Genomic DNA, 22,752 nt, shown 5'->3' with positions numbered 1-22,752 from the left:
CAGTTAACTAAAAACTCTTCCCTGTTAGCACACTGACTGCTCTATTTCTTAAAAATCATGAAATCCTTTGAAGCAGCATCAAAAAATCTTATTCATTAGCCCAAACTCAACATATTAATTTGCAACATACTCATAAATGGTGGAATGTTTCAGGAACAAATGTTTGTGAAAGACTGAAATATTTGATACTTTAGGCTAACGTTGCTTGTGTGCTTCTGTCTGGCTGCACTGGAGGAAGGATTAAATTTCTCTCTGGAAGTTTTTATCACCTACGTATATAGCTTCTTCATTAGACTTGTTTGCAGAGGAACTTGAAGACAACTAAAGAAACTGGGTTTGTTTAATACAGCTACATCAAAGTTTAATTATCTCCAGCAGTTCAATGGGTCTAAAGTAAAAGTAACATAAGCCAAGTGACTGTTTAATCATGATGTTTAAGCTAAGAACTGATAAGGAGATGCTGCACTCTTGCTTTTCAGGGTACCTTTTACAAAAAGGGATTTAATTATCGCAGTTGACAAAAGTGGAATTGTTTTCAACTCTCTGTTTTTGGAAAATAACACCCTGAGTGTGTGTGTATACGTGCATCTATGGAAAACACAAGTTGTTTGTTATTTTACTAACTGTGATATTAAAGAAGCATGAGTTTAGCTTTTACTGCATGAAGGGTTTCCCGTGAATGAACAGGATTGTTAAATCTGAAGTGCTGGAGTGTCGCTCTCTTACAATTAGGAAGGACGGCTTGATTATATTCAAATTTCAAAGTAAAAGTGTCGATGAAAGCTGAGCACATGAGGAAGTATCTAATAGCAGATGTGATCAATCAAAATTACAATGTGCAAACAGTTGGTTTTGATTTATCATCTTTTGGTTTGTGTTTTATACAAATAAGAAAATGTATCCTATGCTTTTGGGCTGTTTCTGAGAGTATGATGGACTTATGTCGTTCTGAAAAATAAACTTTTTGTCTTAGGAGGATATGGGAAGACCACCTGGCACTCCAAGAATTTGGTTAAGGAAGTAGAAAGAAACGACTCTTTGGGGAAAAAGGCATTATCAGGATAGATGTATACAGCCTGTTTCTTTGAAGTCTGTCAATACCGGGGGGTGGAAAATCCACGTTTTATCTCGAGCTTTAATTTTAAGCTGTTCTTCCACCCTTTAGTATTTACAAGACAAAGTGATTGAGCGCCTTCTACCACAATTTCGTGTTATTACACCAGAATGCTAGTTTGCAGTGTGGGGGTTATGAATCTCTGGCTTTGAAAACCTGAGTTTCATTTTAATTATTAGCACGTGGAATTGGTTCATTTATTTAATAACCTAACTGGTGCATATGTATGTTGATATATGTGGAATACAACCGATTTTCTGCTATATAGATGCTGATTTTTGGTTTTAAATCGGAGCTCATGATTATAAAATATTTCCTCTGACTTTACTAACAATAATCTTTGTTTGTTTTGAAAAAATACAAAATATTGCCTGGAAGATCAAGTATAATAGTACTTACATGGGATGAAATTCAGCAAAAATCTTGAGCATATACTGTATTGCTGAAATTTTCCCAAATTTCCAGCTGGAGGTCTCTAGGTAACAAGCTGAAGCTTGCTGGCAACAGATTTAATTTTTTCTTATTCTTGAGCTTCACTTGGAGCCAGAAAAGCAGCCGTGAAAAACTAGGGATGTTTTTGAAGAACAAGTCAATGGCACAAACGATAACAGAGGTTTTCTACTTAGTTCTTTCTTTAAGCCACACCAACTTCCTTGTTATAAGCTCCGTAGAGGTAGCACAGTCACAAATGAAACGTCCAAATGTATGCGTATAGTGAAACACTGGATTATGAGAAAAGGTTAGTGTACCTCTAGTCAAAGTGCAATTATCATCGATCTTTCTAAGTGCAGTTTAAGGGCAATAAAACACCGCTAAGCTGGAGGAGTGAGTTAATATAGGAACTATAAGGCCTTTATATATATATCATTGCATACCTCACATAAAATACCATAGTACAACCCTAGATGTGAATGGTACAGAGGTGTTGGGCTTTTTCCACCTTTTTCATAATTCAGAAATAGAGACCATTAGTAAAACTTATAATTTGCTTGAATTAAGATATAAAAAGCCCCAGGTCTTTCCCAGTAACACATACCATTGTCTATGTTTCACTGGTTAAAGCAACTCCTTTATCACCCCCTCTAAAGGGAACAAAGTGAAGCACAGCCAGTGGATGGGCAGCAGGTAAGAAAGAGCACGCACAATCACAGATTAGGTGTAAAGGTCTGAACGTGAAGATGTGGGAAGGAAGACGTGAATTTGTCAGAGTAAGGATGTTCTGTTCTGCTGCACAGGATCTAACACAGTGTCTGGGTTCAGGCTCTAAAAACTTCAACAGTGACATAGGATTCCTTTGCATCTCCGGTGTGTTGTAGGTCTGCTTACATGTCTTATGCTGCAGAAATCTTAGACCAGGGATTCCGGGCTGTTTGCAGTCTGTCTTTTCTTCTGATAGCCTCACCAGTTTGATGTGCAGGAGGTCTAGGCTTCCTCTTGCTCAGGACTGTTTAATTCAGCATGGTTTGTACAGGAGGGCTAACCTGAAGGGTAACCCACAGGCTTCTGGGTTGTGGCACATCATTAACATGAGAACCAGGCATGGAGCCAGAGGGAAGGGGGCCAAAAGATTATGAGATAAGCTGCAAGTCATGAATTTTCTTTGATCTTCACAAATGTATGCATTTTGCTTGTAATGAAATATGGTCAAGTTGCAGTTTTGATGTATTTCAGGTAAGTTCATGTGCAGTGTGACTGCAGTGAGCTAAACGTGGAAACATGTCAAACCTCCCCCCTCCCCGGAATTGTTGATCTGTTACACTTAATGGCAATTTGAAACAAACAGCTTGCCTTTATTTTTCCATTCAGTAACTCACCGTATGACGTCTGTTTGTTAAGTGGCAGTCCAGCTTCATATTCAGTTTGTTCCAGAATGGAAAAGGTCTGTCTTAGGTAGGCTGTACAAGCAACTTCTAATGAGAGGAAATGCAGAATTTAATCAACTCTGTTAGTTGTCTAGGTTTTTCACAGTTTCTGTTGCTTGTGTTGATTTACCTCAGTCTGAGGTTTTTCTGTTAATTGGCCTTCATTTCCGAACTTCTGGCAGATATATTGATTACTGGACATTGCAGACAAATGATCAGTCAAGATAGCTGGATGCAACTTGCCCTTATGCTGCTGATGCTTCAGTGGTTGTGTCTTGCATATGGCAAATGATACCTGAGGTCTTAAGGGTGGTGACAAATGAGGGCAGCCTGTTTGCTGCAAAATGATGCGATAGCGTGTTGCAAGCTTCAACTGATAGTCTTTGACTGAGAATACCACTTCTTTATATGGCTTTTCATTGTACCCTGACCATCATTTCAGGTGCTCTTCTTTATTTATTACACTGTGATTAAAACAAAACATCTTGGGACTTTGCTTTATTTGCTTGCTGGTTTTGCAGAGACTGGCTGAGGAGGAATAACAAACCTCTCCCTGCTCCCATCAGAGTGCAGGTGGTGGATGGAAACTTACGGATTTGAAGGACACTTGTATCACTGTTACACAATACACACAAATTAGTGGATTATCAAGTTGCCTTTATGTATCATTTTACTTAAATCACTTAATAAATTCTTCTTGCAATGCTGACAGTTTCAGTAGTGGGATACCTCTCCCAGTTTAGGATGCATTTGAGTGAATGGTTAAAGTTACCTTTGTGCAACACTGAACTATACTTGGAGCTGCTTTAGTCACATGCTTTTTTTCTTGACAATCAGCTTCAGCTCTAGAAGAGTGAATGTTCTAGAATTTCCCAATCAGAATATTTCTAAGATACTATGAAGCAAAGGCAAATTCTCTGCTTTTTTCAAGTATTAAAAAAAAATAAGTCTTTATTAGTGCCAATAACAATTGAGAATGTTTTTCCAGTTTTAGATTTGTTTCTCTGAAAGTGCAAAAAGCCCGAGATGTCTGGCTTAATTTATTTTTAGGTTAAATGTTTGCTGTATTAAGAGAGGCTGTTGTAACATAGGTTGTTTTTTCTATTTTAACCTTTTTTGTTTGTTTTGGGTTTTTTATCCTGCTGAAGGTTAAATACTGATAACATCCTGTGGAACAGAGCTTGAATGTGTTTTTTTATTAAACTCCAAGTTTTGGGGGCATTTATTAGAACTGTTTAATCTTAGGCCAATTTAACTAGTAGCAGACTAATAAAAATAATAATGTTGGGCTTCCTGCCATGACAAATGTTGACTTACCCTTATAAAGTTGACTAAAAACTAATAACCTTTAAAGTATAGGAGTATGGAAATTTAGCCAGTTACATGAAGTCTGAAACAGAGTGGTCCTGTTTTAGTTTGCTGACACTGCTTGTGAATTAGGTTTGAAACAAAGGTTACTGTACTGTTTCAATTTATAGTGTCTTCTATTTATTATGCTGTTAAATCTTTTGAGACTAATTTAAGTTAAAACATTTTGTACTAATGAATGCTGCAATAGCACAGAATGAATGCTTTGGGTATCTGTTTGTCTTGTTTCACAAATAGAATGTATATCAAAAGGGGGGGGGGGAAATAACCAGCATATTTTTTTCTAAAATGCCAAGAAAGTTAGCGACCCCAAATCCAGAATTACTACTGTAAATAATTATCTCAGAACTTGTTGAACTCCAGTAGGTTAGGAAGTTTTTAACAATCATTGCTGATTTCAGCTGTTTTGTATGTAAATTGAGAGAAGGTTAGTTTGCCTTTGAAGGTAAATGGCGTAAATTCTAATATTCTAAGATGCTAAGTTCCTGTACCGGTTTTCACATCACATTTATTTCCTGGCTTGCCTTAAAAGTCTCCATAAATTCCTTTTGTTGAGTTTGTTTTTAACTACAGTCAGAAAAATCAACACAATGGGGTCACAGTAGTGCTGCATGTGGGCTGAGGACACAACCATAATGACCCCTGAGGGAAATATTTTCCCTTGTTTGTCAAATTCAGCACCAGTTCTCCACGACATGGAGGCTGTTGTTGAAGTTGCTGATAAGAGATGGGAGAGTCGGTGGAAAAAGAATCATACCAGCAGTGAACTTACGTTTGCTTTTACCCTTCACTGGGAGGAAATTAGTGGCTAAGCGGTCAGGAGGATAGAGTAAAAGAATTTTGCAGTAAGTACTGAAGCAAATGAAGACCTTTTATACGGTACCCAGACTACTACTCAGTGCCCTTCAGTATGTGTTATCCAGGTCATTGGTTCTGCTGTTCTTAGGGCAATGTAAAGAGAGCCTGGCTTAGTTCTTTTTGTTTCCTTTCCTTAGGTTTGTTAGAAAACTAAAACCAATATTTTGCTAGAGTAATTCATACATCAAAGTGTGATAATTAAGCTATGGGTGGCCTTGTTGAAAGACAACCTATAGGAAATGAATCAGTATTATTGAATGGATTTAACTCACTGACATTCTGATTTGAACTTTTGGGAAATTTCATTTTTAACATATACTAGTATAGGAAAGAGTGGGTTTATGTTGTGGATGAAGAGCACAAGGAGTGTTAGCTTCTTCCCCTAAGTAGCCTCCTAAAAGCTTTTGTATCTGTGTAGTGTGTTATTGGATAGAACTTATCCAATTATTAGGTGCCAGTTTCACTAATGAAGAAACAAAAATAACATCAACTTAGCTGTCAGTACATTGCAACTAATGTAAGTGCCTGATTCTTCAAAGGATGTTCTGCGTTAACATGCTTCCGTGGCTGTGAATGCTTAGCTTGCCCCAGGAGCAGGTGCTGCATGCTAAGATTCAGGCTTTTAAATGGTAATTCTTGTGCATTAGAAGCAAAAATGATATGCAAGTTATCTTTTTGCCAAGATGATGTCATTTTGAAGTGACCATATCATGGTTTTAAAAAGTGACATCTCATTCAGTTGCAAGGCAAAAAGGCTGAAATTGTACTGAAGAGGGAGCTGGCAGAGGGTACGCAGGAGAGTAAGGCTTCCTGGTAGCGCTACAGCTGAAGCTGCTTGCTGTATGCATTTCCCAGCTTTCTGACAGCAGAAGCCTAATTTTGGGGCAGTTATACATTAAAAGCTAGAGCTTTCCTCTTACTTAGTAGTCTAAACCATTAGGTTAGAGCTTAATATGTAGAAGATACTAGAAATAAAGTTGTTTGTGTGTGTGTGTGTATATATATATATATATATATATATGACCTACAGGATAAATTACAATGAAGAAGCAACTTAGAGCACTGTGTCATTCATTCCATATTGGAAGAGTGGTAAGGCACGGTATTTTTGAAACATCTTATCTGATAGTTTCCCTTCCTAAATTGGTGATAATCAGTGATTATGCCATTGTGATTAATCTTTCTTCCTATGAATTCCCCAGAAAAGTGTATGATAAAAATATACTCTATCAGAAGGACATAGTAGTTGTTTGAAATGTCCACTGGTTTCCAGAAGCATCCAGATTTTGGATGCACATTTTCTTCTTTTATCAGTTTGTTCCCAGTTTCAAGAGTTCTTTTTGAGGCTGCATATATATATACACAGTACTTCCAGCTTGAATTTCTTGCTCTCTGAATTCAAATGTTACCAAAGTCATCTTGAGTTCAAATATACAGCTCCTTCCAAAAGCCATCTGCTCTTTGTTCTAGCCTAGTCAGGTATCAATTTGACTTCACTTGACTGTTCAGCCTTTGAAGTTCCTGCACTCATGTTTCCCTCAGCTTTACTTACCCTTATATCAAATTTAAAGCTCTATCAGATTAACAATACTTGTTCACATATACCAGCTCCAAATTTTGGAAACTCTGCCAAATTGTAGACTGGATCTTTTATTTCTTAACTTCCCGTATTGTTTTGGCAAGCCTTCGTGACTCTGAAAATGGAGTCTAACATTTATTAATTTCAAAACTCTGGAATTATTTTTTAATGTCAATATTAACTGTAAAAGGTGAAGGAAAACATTGCGGTACCTGAAAATTTTTTGTGTCATAATTTGGCACAATTCCCAGTTTGGACAGGTGATGGTTGTTCCAAGTGGATCCAGCCACTAAATATTCTCTCAGTCCCATTTGCTTCTAAGTTCCCTGAACTGAGAGGGGGAGAGAAGGAGGAGTGATGACTTGGGGTAGCTCTGCGTCTTCTGAACACACTCAGAGGTACAGACCTTGAATTTGATGTTTGTTCTACCTGGACATTATGTCCTTACTGGAGCCTTTTCATGCTGGACAGACACTGGATTCACACCATTCTGTGTTCCCCGTGCTTAGATTCATACCGCATAAGATTTTATGATTATGGGACCCATGGTTAAGTGGAAAATCTGAGATCTTTTTCAGAGACAAGTTAGTAAAAGAACGAACACGTGTACTAGGAATTCCTAACCTCAAGCAGTTTATTCTTTTAAAAATAAATAAATAAAATTGAAGAGGCTAGGGAAGCAGCATCTGGAATGCAGCTCCCTGATCTTACTGGACTATATGTGCGAGTGCAGGTTCTGGTCAGTATCTCTGGGTAAAGCAGAACAGTTCACACACTCTTCTCTTTCCATTTGATCTGTTGGTTGTGAAGAACAGAGCCCTTGATGAGAAGAGCAACCATCTGTTTAAAACTTACTTTTTTATGTACTCCACTCTGGAATTTTTTCCTGTCCAGATCATTGGTCTCAATAGTTTGTTCAGCTTCTGGAGGGGTGACACGGCTTGAGAACGAGGGTATTGGTGAAAGGTGTAGACCATGCAACAGAAATACTGTGCTCGAGGGTTTAACACTTTGAGTATTACTCTCTAACAGTTCCAGAATTGCTCTGGTAGAGCTGTATTTTCATTGTACAGTCAAAGCCTTACCTGTACAAACTTCATTATTCCACAGTGGAGGGGGTAACTCGGTGCTGATTGCTCTTGTCATCTCCCTCAGAGAAGTCTACCACCACCTTGGAACAATAAGGTTTGATGAGCTTTTACTTCCAGCTAGGTATCTTAACTTACCAGGCACTTTCTAATACAGGGTGAAAATCACATTAGAAGTATTTAGAAAGCTTTCCCCATAATTAAGAAATTACGATTAACAAGATTTACTTTCAGAACTCATTGGCAAGGTGTGAAGTCTCAGCCTTCTGAAATTATCTTAAATCTATTGGAGAAAATCCTAATGCTGATCTCTTTTAATAAAATTGAATTCCTAATTTGTACTACATATTTAGCTGTTTTGAATTCTGATCAAATTTTTCAGTGTGAGGTCAGAATATGAGACACTGCATGAGGAATTCAAAATGGGGTGCTGACCCAGAAGGGTAGGACCTCTGCAGGCACAACTTCACAACCCGTTACCCAACTTTCCTTCGACTGCTGGGAGACGTGCTGACCTCTGCTGGCTCACAGCAACAAGCTGAAGAAGAGATTAATGTTTTTCTGATTCTGGCTGAAACTCTCTTTGGAGTTCTTCGTCTTTAACATAAATTTCTGTTTTCAGTAAGGTTTTGCAGCATGAACGTCAGTAACAATTACACTGCCATAGCATTTTTCTGCTGGAAATGGATGGGGGAGTTTTAAAAGGCTGGGGGGAAGTTCTGCTGTGTTCCCCTGGAACTGTAGGCATCCTTGCTTAGGAGACAGTGCAGGATTCAGAGAGCCTTGGGGCTGTGTGATGCAAAGAAGGGGAAATCATATTTCTTTTTTTCACTTCCTCTCACTCTCCAAGAGAAAGAAGTTGTTTTCCATTCTTTTTAGGCAGGCTGATTTTCTCTGAAGTTATTTGATGCTGTGCATCAGTTTTCACAGCTGCCTGAGGTTTATGTGCCCCACACAGCAGATCTAATTAGGTCCTGGTCTGTGTGCTTAGCCTGCAGGCTTTGGGTAGTAATTTATAAACTTTACCTGAAGTCATGTAAGCAGTATTGGGAGGTTTTCAAAGAAGGATAAGACTGGCTTGTTGTTCCTTACTTAGTTTTAAACACTGTTCAGGAAGTTTCATTCGAGTTTTTTGCAACACGCTCAAAATGCTGCAGAGATGCAGTGAAGTATATTCACTTCTTTAGTGATTTCATTTGCTGTCAGTAGACTCCTCAGAAAATTATCCAAGGGCTTTTGGGCTTAGTTCTCTTATAAGCTAAGTCTGAAAGACTGCAAAATTGTGAATAGTTTGCAGTGTGTGTGGAAAAGACCTGTAAGACTATGGAGAGCATTTAACTTTCAGAAAGCAAGATATGGCTATGATGTTATATAGATCAAATCTGTGCTTTTTTGCATGAGTTTTGTCTTTTGACTAAAGAACATATATGTAGCAGCAAGGTTGTAAGGTAATAGAAAGGATACAGCAGTCAAGAAGGGAGAAATCTTTTCAATTAATCCTAATCCCCCTCTCCCTGTCTTCTGGAAAGTCTTGATTTTCCAGATTTTGCTTTTGGAGTGTGATATTTATGCCCAAGTTATCTTTGCTGCTGAGGGAGAGCTGCTAGCAAAAGCTGTGCTGCTGGCACAGCACTGCCCGACTCTGTCTGGGACTTCATGTCCTTTCACTGCAGTGCAGCAGGATTCATAACAAGCAGGCTCTGCCACGGGATATTATTTGTGCACCAGGACCAGCATTCTGAATAATCATAAAAAAGAAACAGCGATGGCTGAGCCACCAGGTAGAAAAGAATTACAGTGGCATTTCAAAGACTTTTTTTTTTTTCTTTTTTTCTTTTTTAGGGAGTGGGGGGAGGGGAGCAGGGAACGGTGATGGTGATGCTGTAGATAAGTATGCTAGTGGTGCTGCAATGACGTAAAAAAAAATACTCCTTCAAAAACATCTCAAAGACATGGTTGCTGAAAAGGAAGGAATATGAATAGCAATGCAACAGTGAAGACAAGGATGTAACTTGACTTAGGCTCCTGAAATTCTTTAATGCCAGCCTTCTTGTGTGGTGGAATATGTTATTTTTGCTAGAGGGTTAAACACTTTGTCCCTCATCTCAGGTGCCATTTATGGATTTCCAGGTCTGCCTGCTGAGAAGTAAATTAAATATGTAGCTGCTTCTCACTTTTCCTCTGTTGCTGTACTAACAGAAGAGAATTTTTCTTGCCAGTAACACAGATGATGGTTATCGCTGCTGAAATTTATTATTTTTTGGAATCAGGGAGGATGACAAATCAGCATTATTTCCAGAAGGATTTGGATTTCTGAACAAAAGGATAATAAGCCTGCTTCATTTTCTTAAAGCTATGCCCGGGAAATTGGAGGCATAGCAAGCCTGCACAAACTTTATAAGCATGGCTGAAAGAGAAAGATGCACTGCTTTAGGATGTCCTTGAAATATGGTGTTGGATGGGTTTTTTTAACTTCACTTCGAAGGTTTGGCTCTTTTTCTGTCAAAGTTGCCTTTTGCATGTGCTGTTCAAGATCCATTAAATGTCAGATGGAGGTTAGGAAGCCAAGGGTAACTGTTCTATTTTATGTATTTATAATCACCTTTTTCTTGTGTTAACGATTTCTGTTAGCTTTTCTTTTTAAAATCTGCAGGACAATTGGCATATTATATTGAAGTATATTTATTACTATAAGCACTGTTAAAAGTATATATGACAAGGAAAATATTTAATTGAATGCTTTATGGTAGATTTTAGTTTTAAATTTCCTTTCTACTTTATGCAAAAATTAAATATATGTAGACATGTTATAAATGTATTTGCCCATATATGTAAGTATTTCCATAGGAACGTGCACTCAAAGGACAATTACAGTTAGAGATTTATGTCTAAATTATATTTTCTGGAATAAAATACATTTAACTGAACAGTCACATGCTGACAGTGCCAGAGTCAGAGAAATGGATGGAGTTGTTTTTATTTAAAGTATTCCTTTCAATGACAAGATTATCATAACGTGCATTAGCTGCAGAGCACTGCTGAAAGATTCTCTTTTGAGTTAATACAATAGAATAATGTAGTCTTTCTTTACCTTCTTCCCTTCCCCTGCTCCCAGCCGTGCCAACTTCTCCATCATTACATTTTTCAGGTGTTTCCAGGATCTGTCTGTAGCAGCCAAGAGTAATCTGTCATTGTCAGCTTTTAAAACGGCTATTGTTTATTTACTGCTCTAATTACATACCAAATTTATAGACTTGCTTTTTACAAATGCTTTCTTAGGAAAATCAGCAAAACTGTTCGCAATGCTTATCTGATTATGCTCATACTCCCCCCATTTTTTTCCCTTTCCCTTGTCCTCCTCCCCTTACTCGCAGGAGCCCAGTAACAAACGGGTCAAGCCTCTTTCCAGAGTTACATCACTGGCGAGTCTCATTCCTCCTGTACGAGCCACTCCATTGAAGCGGTTCAGCCAGACACTTCAGGTAACTGCAGGGAACACATTGTTGCATTAAATTGCATTGCTAAGAGAGGAATGCATACATACTGACAGGTTCTTCTAGGGTTAGCATGGGAATGGGAACGCCTGTGTGTGCACACTCACCACTGTAATGCACCAAACAGGTTTAGGCAACCTCGGACTACAGAGTCACTCAATTTAAAGTCAGAACTCTCACCTCAAAAAAACACTTCTGTCCAGAAGATTAATGTTTTTTAATTACCAGTAAGAAAACTATTGCACCTGTAGCATATAAAAGTTGTTATACTAAAGGATTATGATTGCTTTTTACATTTGATGAACAGAATTTTCCATTACACTTGCTATTAATTTTGGTTGGTTTCTTTGAAAATTTTATTTTTGGTATAGTTAGTCATGTAGGACTGCTAAATTTCCTTCTGTGTGGTGAACTTTGACCTTGCCTAAACAAAAGAGTTAGTGAATAATTGGAAAAACGCCATTTTCCAAAGCTGCTGCTGAAAATTAATAAAGGGCAAGCAGATTTTAAACGCAGTTTAGAAATTAAATGATTTTGTAGTTGCAGTTTCTATATTGTAGATTAGGTGTGCAATATTTAACATACTTAGAGACTAATGGGACTTTAGTTTATAAAGTATTTGTGCCTCCAGACCTAGAGACTGCAAAACATTTGGGCACTCGGCTCCTAACAGTTATCATGAGAGGCAAACAGTTGGGAGCAGCAATATTGCTGTGGATCTGGCCTAGAAAGCCAGACTGTTTCCTCTTTAAAACAATTTATGTAAGAAGGCCTGTGTAAGATCTAAAGAATATCATTTAACAAGCCTAATTTCTTTGATGAGAGGAAATATAAAAATACCTTGAATATATTAAAAATGTTATTTAATCAAAATTGGCTTAAATTTAGAGCATTACTGGTGTTATCTGTTAATCGCAAAGGAAGAGAGAAATAAAGCTATACAGCCAGGAGTCTTAGGACAAAGAAATATTAACTCATGGGAAAGAACTCCCATTTCTCTGTAGCAGTAGTTACCTAGAAAACAGATATTACAGGGTAGCTTTAGCATTGGTTTTCCTGCGTTTGGTTCCTGCAGTTTTGAAAGTGCAGACATCTGCATGGAAAAGCTGCGCGTGTGGGATGGGAGGAAAGGCAACACGGCTGCACTCCCCTCCCTCTGGGTTGGAGCCAGAAGGTGTATTATAGCGTGACTAGCGCAGAGATGCCTGTGTTCCCTGGGGTGTATAAATCTCCTCCGTAGTCTGCCTCCAGGAAAAAATTGACCCGACTCTGAAAGGACTACATTAGTTCCAGTTGTGAGGAGTGTGGAAAGTGAATTAATTTTTGGCTAAACTGCTTCTGAGCACGGCACTTCCCTTTCCACAGCCTTAGACAGCTGTTGTCCTCATTTAAGTACCTATGCTATCATTCTGTAGCGAATGCCTTTGAGACTGGGTTGTCCAGTACAATATTGTATTTAATAAAATTTGATTTAGACTATCTGAAACAAACTATCCTTTCATGCATTTAGTAGCAGCTTCCCAAGGTGAGAGCTACGTAAATGTTTCTCAGGGCAAATTTTGACAAAAATAGAAAACAGTGTCTTTCTCACAAGTCTTACTTTTGCAAGCATTTCTGTCTTGCTCTGTTCATACTGATTATAAGAGTATATTTTAATTAACTGTCTGCTTCTTAGATTAAACAGCAGATTAATCAGTGATGTTATTCATACTACCTCCTCTAAGTAACTATGTGCTTGAAGAAGCTGTGTTGAGAAATCAGCCTGCATGTTCTCCAAATCCTAGGTCTGAATCCATTTCCAAGTGATGGATGCTGGTGATGACTCTCAAAACTGCCTTCAAAGCTGGCTGGAAATTGACTTCTTACCTGGTTTTGTCAGCAACAATAGAATAGGGGAAAAAATTACTGACCTCCTTATGCTGAGGAGCCCCATTTGGAATTATTTAGAAATGTTCTGGGAAGCATGTATAGCTTTTTTACTTTATTATGTACTGACATAGCTGTCGCTGTGCCTTGTGTGCCAGTATAGAGCAGTATACTGTACCAGTATAGAGCAGGATTTTTTTCAAGGTGTAATATCTGTAAAAAGAACAATGTTGATCTTTCTTTTTTTTGAACTTTTATGTATCATCATTGTGAAGTTATTTCAGTCAAAACCCATGTTTCTCCTTGCATTGCTGCTAGATGTTCTCTATGTGTAAAATGAAGAAAACTATCATCTCCACAACATCCAAAACAAACAGCTTCTTCCCCTGGAAAAAACAAAGCAAAGCCAACAGAACATCCATCCCAAAAGACCACTCCAACAGCATCAATAAAAGGAATTAGAACATTCTGAGTTTCCTTTATGGCGTTTCAAACAAACCTTCTTATATATTCTTTCTGTGTGGAAGATACATGTAAGAGGAAAAAAAAAAAAAGTTGATTGTGCATAAATTTCCTTACCTCTGTACATGTAACTTCTGCTTTATATTAATGGACTTTCTGCACGCAGGTTGAAGACAAACACCTCTGTGTGTGAGATCTGTGTAGTGCCTTTTAAGACATGTTTTTAGCAACTTTTCATGTTCTGCATGTTTTATTGATTATAGAGGTATTTGAATTTTTTTGCGTTGTCTTAACTTTACTACAGTTTTCCACATTATTCTCAATACTTTTCCACAAGGATTCCAAGTAACAAAACACATGAAGTCTTTCCAGCTGTCTTTCTGTTGGTTTGTGTGGAGGTTTTTTTTGGTGGTGTGGGGTTGTTTTTTTTTTTGTTTTTTTACTAGAGCACTGCAGACTGACTAATATAATGCTGTTAGCTTCATCTCTGACAGAGTCTGTCTCTGTATCTGCAGGATACCAAATGCTGAGCAGGTATTCTTATTTGCTTATTCACCTGGAAAACCACTTTATTTCTTAGCTGTATTTTCAGTCTGCATTAAGCTAGACTAATGAATATGATGATCTGCTTGTTTTTGCTTGGTCTTACAGCTGTGCTGTTCAACATAAAAGCTGAAAACAGGATCAGCTGTAGAGAGAAATTAAAGTCTGGGTAGTTTCCTCTGCAACTTCAGTTTTTATCAGTGTGTTTTGAATTTAATTAGGGAGTCCAAATTACTTATATCTATCTTAGGACACTGGAAATTTCTAAAAATCCCTAAGAAGAAAACTTTTGAATATCAGTTCTGAATGCTAGGACTTTGATCTGTAGTGACCTTTTCCCAGTACATGAAGCTGTTTGCTTTACTGCAGCTGAAATTAAGGTTTGTTAATTGCATGAATTAACATCAGTAACACATATACCCTTCATAGTAACAGTCTTGTAACAGCCAGTAAACAGTAAAAGCTGTTAAGTGTTGTAACAGCCAGATAAACAGAGTAAACAGAATCAGGGGTTGTGACTGGGTTCTTCCCCATCTCCATTAGTTTTTGGAATTACATGAAAACATTAATAATCCCAGATGGGCATTATTTTTAACCAGTATGCTGGACATGTTTTTTTAAGGAAGCAGAAACTAGGAAAATATTTTTAAAAGAGTGGAGACGTAGAGATGCTGTTTTGACATTCCTGTAATTCCTTCATGGGATTCTGGCTGATTCCCCCCCCCCCCCCCAGGAAGTGCCAACCAAAGATACCATCAGAGTACCTTTAAATTTATCTTTTCAAAAATTCTGGTAGAACTTCAGTTTAGCCCTCTATTCTGCTAAACTGAAATGGATCTATTTATTTGCAAAAATACAGGTAAAGTAGTAGAATTGAGATGTTTAAACTGATGTTGTACATTTATCATAAACTATCAGAGAGTTTTGTTGAAATAAACTATTTGGGGATTTTTTTTAGTTAGAGTTATATATATGAAGTTTACATCTCATTTTGGCATTAAATAATATTTATGCTATTGATAAAATAATCCTAGTGATATATTTGTTTCTCTCTTCATAGCTTTACAAGCTAATTTCTGCAACGCATATACAAAGGGCAAGACAGTATGTTAAAATAAGCTTGGATTCAACACTGAAGTCTCTGGTTCCCAGCCTAACTAAATCTTGGTGTACCAGGATAAGTCAGTGTTTTTGCTCGTGCTGTGTTAGTGTATAAAAGAAGGAAACATGCCAAAGAAGCCTTACTCTCGAAGTGAAATTTGTCCTCATTGTTTAATAACATCTCAAAACATTTTTGTCCCTTTCTACTAATAAGTACCCTCCACCCAATGTTCCTTATTAATATTAAGCAAGGTACACTTTGTATGGTTAATTAAAAGGCTGATGTATGAGAGAGATCAATGAAATATATACTTAACTGTGTCCAAGTAGCAAAGATGCTGAGCAAGCAAGCAGGATTTTGGGGAGTGTGGTTTCCTTTTGAGTTTCTTAGCCTTTTTGTGCCCCTTCTGCCCAGTGGAGGACAGTATAGGGCTGTAGAGAACAGCGTCAAGCATTCTCATTCGGCTTAGGCAAACATTACTATAAGTCAATGTGAAAGTTTACTTTCCTCAAAACACTATGTAATTTCAGATTGCCCTTACAGATGCATGCCATTTTGTAACACAATATTGAAATTTTGTTAAAAGGTTTCAAGATCAAGGCATTTACTTTACAAATCAGTCTGTCTGGTGCTTTTCATTATTTTCTCCATTCAACATAAAACATTCCTTTAAGAAAACACCACCAAAAACAAAGGAGCTATATGCTGGAGGATGCATATGGGAATGCACGGAAAGGGGCATTCCACCCTGGTCATGGAATGACAACTGCTTGGCTGCATTCTTATGGTTGGTGATCACACCTGCCTCTCTTCCTTAGAATTTCTATTTGCATGTGAAAACAATGGGTTCCGTGCTTCATCATCATAACAAGTGTAAATTAAGCAAGTAATTTCACATGTGTTTCTTTATCTTCTTAACTCTTGAAGGAAGACTAGCACCTGACTTGCAAAATTTTAGAAGGTTGGTATATATATGTGTATGTGTTTATTTTTAGGGGTTTTGTCAGTTCCAAGTAGGGCTCAAAATGGGTTCTGTTAAAAAGCTGCTATTTATTTATATAATATGTCTTCTGATATTTTAAAAACATACTGTATTTATAGGTACTATGTTTGCATTTCATGGGCTCTTATCTTCAGAGGAGAATTTCAAATATTGTACTTCGTATATGCTGTATAGCCTGGTAATGAAGAGAGTTTATTTTGCTTTCAATTAAAGACAATTGCGTTATATAACACAGGTTTTAAATAACAACAAAAATGCGTAGTATTTTAACAATGTGAAATACTTGAGGCATTTCAGAAGTAGGACCTCAAAAAGAAACCTTTAATTTAAATGAAGCAAGAAAGGAATCTTTTCAAAATACCACAGTAAGAGCACAAGTATCCATTCTTAGCCCAAATTCTTTTTAAGAGTCTACAGACAAATAGAACTCTCAAGTCTCACTTAAAGTTGGACTTGTTTTTATTGAAGTTTAGGACCAGACAACATAACAAATACTGAGGTGCTGGTACACTTCATCAGAGTTTACAGGCTCCAGAAATATTAATAAAGATTCTACAATAGTAGAACACAAAACCAGTATTTCACAATTTGCTATCTGCTAGTACTGATTGTTTAACTCATTTCTTCAAATAGTAAGAAATAAGTAGGTGCAAATGGTGTGAAAACAATTTGGCTTGTTGCTCACCATAAACATTAAAGTCTGAACATTGACATACCTTTTCCTTAAAGATAATGTGATTGTTCTTCTCTCAAATACCCATTTCGCACCTTTCTATGTGAATTAGTTTCTTAATCTGAAAGAGGGTAGATTTAGATTAGGCGTAAGGAAGAAATTCTTCACTGTCTGGGTGGTGAGACACTGTCACAGTTTGCCCCGAGCAGCTGCGGATGCCCCGTCCCTGGCAGTGCTCAAGGCCAGGCTGGATGGGGCCTGGAGCAACCTGGCCTAGCGGAGGCTTGGAACTATATGGTCTTCAAGGTCCCTTCCAACCCAAGCTATTCTATGATCTTATAATTTATCCAAAGAGGCAGGATGTTGCCACTTGAAAGGGTTTCTTCATGTATCAAACTGGTTTGGTCAGTTTGGGCATCATAGTACTAATTTTTTAAATCCTGCTTATGGACATATGTCATATCTGGAACAATTATACCAATCAAATATTTCACGATTCTGACAGTTAAAAAAAAAAAAAAAAAAGTGTTATCATCAGGTAGCAAGACACTTATTAAGGTAAGATGAAAGGTTTTGAAGTGCAGTCTGACCTTATGAACCCTCTTTCTGCCCAACTGAGAAAACATTTTTTTCTTAAACCATTGATATGCGTTTGATGTAATGCACATTTTCATCTGATATCCTCGAGGTAGGACCTATCGTTTCTCAGTACAGACATCTCTGAACAATCCCCCCCCCCAAACAAAACCCAACAGTTCTGTTGACTTTAAGTGAATACACAAGGTGAGTTATCTGCCAGATTTTGCAGTCCAAGCTTTCCCCGAGTTTCTGTGTAACAATTTAATCTTTCTTTCAACAAATGAACCAAAAAAGTATTATTACTAGTTTTATCTCTAAAATTTGCATTAATTCTAATTTTTTAAGTATTAGGGACCTAACGAGGCAGATGTGCAATGCATGAATAATTCCTGTCTGTTTACTAAATTGAAATTTTGTATTTGATCAGTTATGTTAGTTCAGTGTCTTGGACCATTCTGCCATTATCCACGCGGTTCATTCTTGTTACATGATATATGAATGCCTTGTATAGTTGCAAATGTTTTGAGAACAGGACATGGACATAGTTCACTGCAGGACTGGAAGTACTGGCCTTCCATAAGGATGTATAAAAACAATTTCTCTTGCATTCCCAGTACTAAACATTGCTCTTAAGTTCTCAGTAAAACTAATTAGATAGTTTGCTTGTTGTACTGAACTATGTATATAAATTCCTTAGGGAAAAAAAAAAATGAAATGTGAAACTGTTCTAACAAAACTATTCTTCTATGTTTCTAGCGATCTATCAGTTTCCGTAGTGACAGTCGCCCAGATCTGTTCAGTCCACGACCATGGTCTCGAAATATGCCTCCTGCTAACACAAAGCGGAGAGACAGCAAACTATGGAGTGAGACCTTCGATGTTTGTGTCAATCACATGCTTACATCTAAAGAAATCAAGCGTCAAGAGGTATAATTTTTTTTTACCGTAAATTTCGTGTTCAAAAGTCATCTTGAAAGCATGGAGTTGAGGAATGCTAGGAGGCATCAAGATAACACTTGAAGCTTTCCTGAAATTAAACAGAACCCTGGTCTTTATAATTCAAGCTATATTAGATGAATGTATTCTTTTTTAAAATCAGTTCATCATATATCCTTAATATATTGTACTGTGATTGTGTGTGCTGTATGACACTTTCTGTAGTGATGGATGATATTTTGATGTTTCATTTTGTTGTTCAGGTAATGATAGATCAGCATTTCAGGAACAGGTATTCATAAAGTGATATGTACATGCGGAAATGCACAATCATTTCCCTTGGTGGAAAAAAGTGTCTTTGAGGAAGTTTTTGGTGCTAGAAAGATGAAATATGGATCAAAAGATGTATCTTCCAAAGCAAAAAAAAAAAAAAAAAAAAGAGTATGTCAGTGGTTTAATGTGTTGTATGTGATAAATTCTGAATAGTTCATGTTACTGTTAGTTGATGACAGAGCTTCTGCGGAATCAAGAATATATTTTTTTCTAAATAAATTTCTGTCAGTATCAACAAAGTTTATAACAGTCTCTCTGAGAATACTGCATGGACTAAGCCATAAATCAAACAACAGTAACATCAAGCATTTCTTGTGCAGGTTTTAACATTACACAGGAATTCATGGGAAGTAACATTTTAAATTGAGAACTTCAGAGGCAGCTTATTAAAAAATAAACTGCAGAAACTGTTTGCATAGCATTACAGTCATTACTGTTTGTGGGCAGAAGCCAGGACCCTTCATAGAACCCAAAGAAATGAGCTGTATTCCGGGAAGTTTTGCGTGAGGGTTCAGCTTTGTATTGGTTCTGACACTGCATGCCTCAACAGAGTGTCTGAACCGCTTCCGTGCGTGTGCCACAGGTAACTCACACTCGGGCAAGGCTTCTGCGTATGCGTATTACCAAGCTCGGAGAATCCGCACTAGCCGAAGATGTTCTTCCATGATTTACACACGTTGAAAGCCTTAACTGTAAAGTTAGTAATTCTAACTAAAGTGTGTTAGCTTTTACTACACCCAAATTTAGAATGAAATCATACAATAAGTAAATAACAATGGTATTTTGATAAGCCGGTGTATTGGGGGGGTGGGGGTGGGGGGATGATTTTTAATCTGCTAGCTTTAAAGTCTCAAATCTGCTTCAAGAGAAGTAACTGACGTCAGCTGACACTTCAGTAGGACTCAGCCTTCATAACAAAAAAATAAACATGTACCAAAATAAGCACTCGTTACCAAACAAATGTTTTAAAGATCTGTCTTTTACTTGCTAGCTAACCCGGAACTTTTACCACCGCATGTGTTAAATCGGAACACAACAAACTCCTATGTAAATACTTGTATGAACAGGTAAGGTATAGCCGAGTCAAAATACCACACTGAGGAGAGCTCCCCCACCTAGAAATACACCAGTTTGAAAAAAGTTAATTCTGTGGTTATTTCAGATAAGCATTTTATCAACAATCAGACATAACTGTTAAAAAAAAATACTGCACATGATTCTGTAGGAATAAAACCTCACCTTATTTCTGCAATTAGATTTAGCAGAGAATTTCTGCTTTGTGGTGTTAAGACAGCTGTTCAGAGTAGAGTGAGTATAAATTAAATAAAGATATGTTGTAATATTTGTGTCTCTTTTTACAGGCTATCTTTGAACTTTCCCAGGGAGAAGAAGACTTGATAGAAGATCTGAAGTTAGCAAAAAAGGTATGTTTCTTATTAAAAAAACCCAAACAAAACCCCCACAACAAACAGTATTCATTGGCTCTTACCACTTCTAAAATAATCCTTGCTTTTTGTAATCGCTAAGACAGTAAGAGGGGAAGAAGACTAAAATATATTTCTATTTTCCCATTCTTTCTGAAACACTTAAGTGCACTGCTTTATTTTTTTAATTTAATATTAAATGGTAGTTTAAGATATAGTTATGAAACTTAAAAATATTCTCAGCAATTGTTCTGTTTTTACTTACCAGGGAGCTTTACACGCTCGCACTAATTTTTCAACTACCAATGATAAATTAGTTACAGAGCTGCCCTTTTTTTCTTTTCAGGCTTATCATGACCCAATGCTTAAACTTTCCATAATGACAGAGCAAGAGCTGAACCAAATTTTTGGAACGTTGGACTCTCTAATTCCTCTACATGAAGGTAAAACTCAAATAGTCTCTGTGTTACTATTGCACGTAGATTTATAGTCATCTGGTTCATTAAGTGAAGTTTCTCTTTTTTTTTTAATCATGATCAGATCTTCTTAGGCGACTTCAAGAAGTCAGGAAACCTGATGGATCAACAGAACATGTTGGCCATATCCTTGTGGGCTGGGTAAGGCAGAGTTTTTAATCAGTTTTGGGACATAGTTGGAGCTGCAACATAGTTTTTATCAGACAATTTCCTTTAAAAGATTTAGACTAGGATGTTGTTTCTAAAACTTTTGCTATTCAGGAGATGAGCAGTATTTAATATGCTTTAAATAAAAATCAAGAGTCAGACCAGAGTTTGATGTAGATCACTTAAGAACCTGCCCACGTTTGTATTCTGGTTTCCTAGGGAAATGAAGCTTGAACAGTCACTTTGTGTAAGGGCACCCTACAGCTATTTCTGAACGTTGTTGGTCTGTTCCAGTCAAGGTAACAGGTAGTTGTTAGTGTTGTCAAAGGTACTAATTTTCTAGAAGCTTGTAAAAATAAGGCAGGCAGGGATACGAGAGAGATGCTGTTACTGCCCCACAAAAGATGGTAAGTTCACTTTCACTAGCATCCAACAACATAAAACACTGAAAACAGTTTTTGTTACTTTTGTTGATTGCTCATTATATTAAATTATTTAAATATATATTAAAATTGCTCATTATATTAAAAAGGAGCTGTTTTTTAAAGTATTATAGATATGTGAAAAGTTTATTTCTAAGTATATGTATGTAATGAAATTTAGCAGAAAAAAGGGCTTGAAATTTTTTAAGAGATTGGGAAATAACACATTTAACAGCTCTCTGTGAAACTGTGATTTAAAGAATCAGTCACCATTATTTGAGTGAGCGGAGGTTATCTTTATCCAGCAGCGCTGGGTGCATGGGGGATTGCTCCACCAAAGTCATGCACACCGAGGGGATTTTTCAGTCCCCTCTTTATACAAGCAACTCATACCTATTCATTAGCTTTCCAGGAAATCGTTTACATATTCATTACAATTCCAGGAACTCATTTACATATCTCACTAAACTAGTGACCATGATTTAAGTCCTTGTCTTTGCCACGTTGTATAAACAACAGGAACTTAGGACCAGATGGCCTTTTTAAAGATGACAAATCCAAGGACCTAGCAATTAGTACATCCATCATGTTAGCAATAAGGGTCCTTGGACATTTCCCAACTTTTAGATAAACATAAGTACATCATCCTATAGATAAGTGGTACATCATTCATCATTCATTCCCCCCTTTTCTAGTAACTTTTGCAAATTCTTTTGCAACTACAAAAAAATCATTATGCCTTATGATCATTCTTTGACAGCACCAAACAAAACATTGAAGTAATACACATATTATTCCTAAAACTATTACAATAAATGTTACAAAAAAAGCATGCTTTAACCATTCCAAATTAGGTAACCATGAAGTCAGTTTGTCCCATATAGCTTTAAAACTCCATGATAAATCATCTTTAGTAATTTCATGAGGATCTGCACCTTGTTCCATATCTTATGGATGTCTGTTTAATCATTCCATCCATCAGATTGGGAACAAGTATTTTGCCCTGGGTTTCCAGGACATGCTCCTCCTGTCCTGTTTGAGCTTTCCAATGACAGTTATTATCACTTTTCATAACTACTGTGGTGGTTAAGTTTAATATTTGTAAATCAAACTTGGGACCCAACTCATTTGTTTAATTATCAAATAGGCAATATCCTCCACCATCGTTTGGCTTTTTCCAAAAGTCTGGATAGGTAGGCCATTTGTCATCGAGATAATTCCAGTTCTGAGAGGCCACCCCATACAGGGGTGTTAGCAAGCCTCCTTTAGGAAGAAGCACGTATCCAGCATTCCTTAGCTTTCGTAGCATTAACAATGATTTGCAACGTTTGAAGACGGGTATTGTTTACTCATGTTTCAGTTTCTAATACAGTTCTCTCTACAACAGTTACAATTAAGACCAGAATAACTTTACACAAACGTC

General features: G+C 37.1%; 1 protein-coding gene across 7 annotated transcripts in view; it reads left to right on the top strand.

Moving 5' to 3' along the window:
- The window catches only part of ARHGEF3 (Rho guanine nucleotide exchange factor 3), a 156,926-nt gene that overhangs the window by 111,019 nt on the left and 23,155 nt on the right, over positions 1-22,752 (top strand). For 6 of the 7 annotated variants that reach the window (XM_080385015.1, XM_080385013.1, XM_080385014.1 and 3 more), the window contains 5 exons: positions 11,244-11,351; positions 18,348-18,518; positions 20,222-20,284; positions 20,631-20,727; positions 20,825-20,901. In XM_080385015.1, the coding sequence (XP_080241141.1) occupies positions 11,244-11,351; positions 18,348-18,518; positions 20,222-20,284; positions 20,631-20,727; positions 20,825-20,901 (516 nt within the window). Of the gene's footprint in view, positions 1-226; positions 10,440-11,243; positions 11,352-18,347; positions 18,519-20,221; positions 20,285-20,630; positions 20,728-20,824; positions 20,902-22,752 lie in introns of those variants that run through there. The other variant, XM_080385018.1, reaches the window with a different exon arrangement.

Source organism: Falco punctatus (assembly GCF_963210335.1).
Source record: "Falco punctatus genome assembly, chromosome: 4".
Taxonomy (NCBI): domain Eukaryota; kingdom Metazoa; phylum Chordata; class Aves; order Falconiformes; family Falconidae; genus Falco; species Falco punctatus.
The sequence above is the reverse complement of the archived record's forward strand: the minus strand, read 5'-3'. Positions and strand labels throughout refer to the sequence as shown.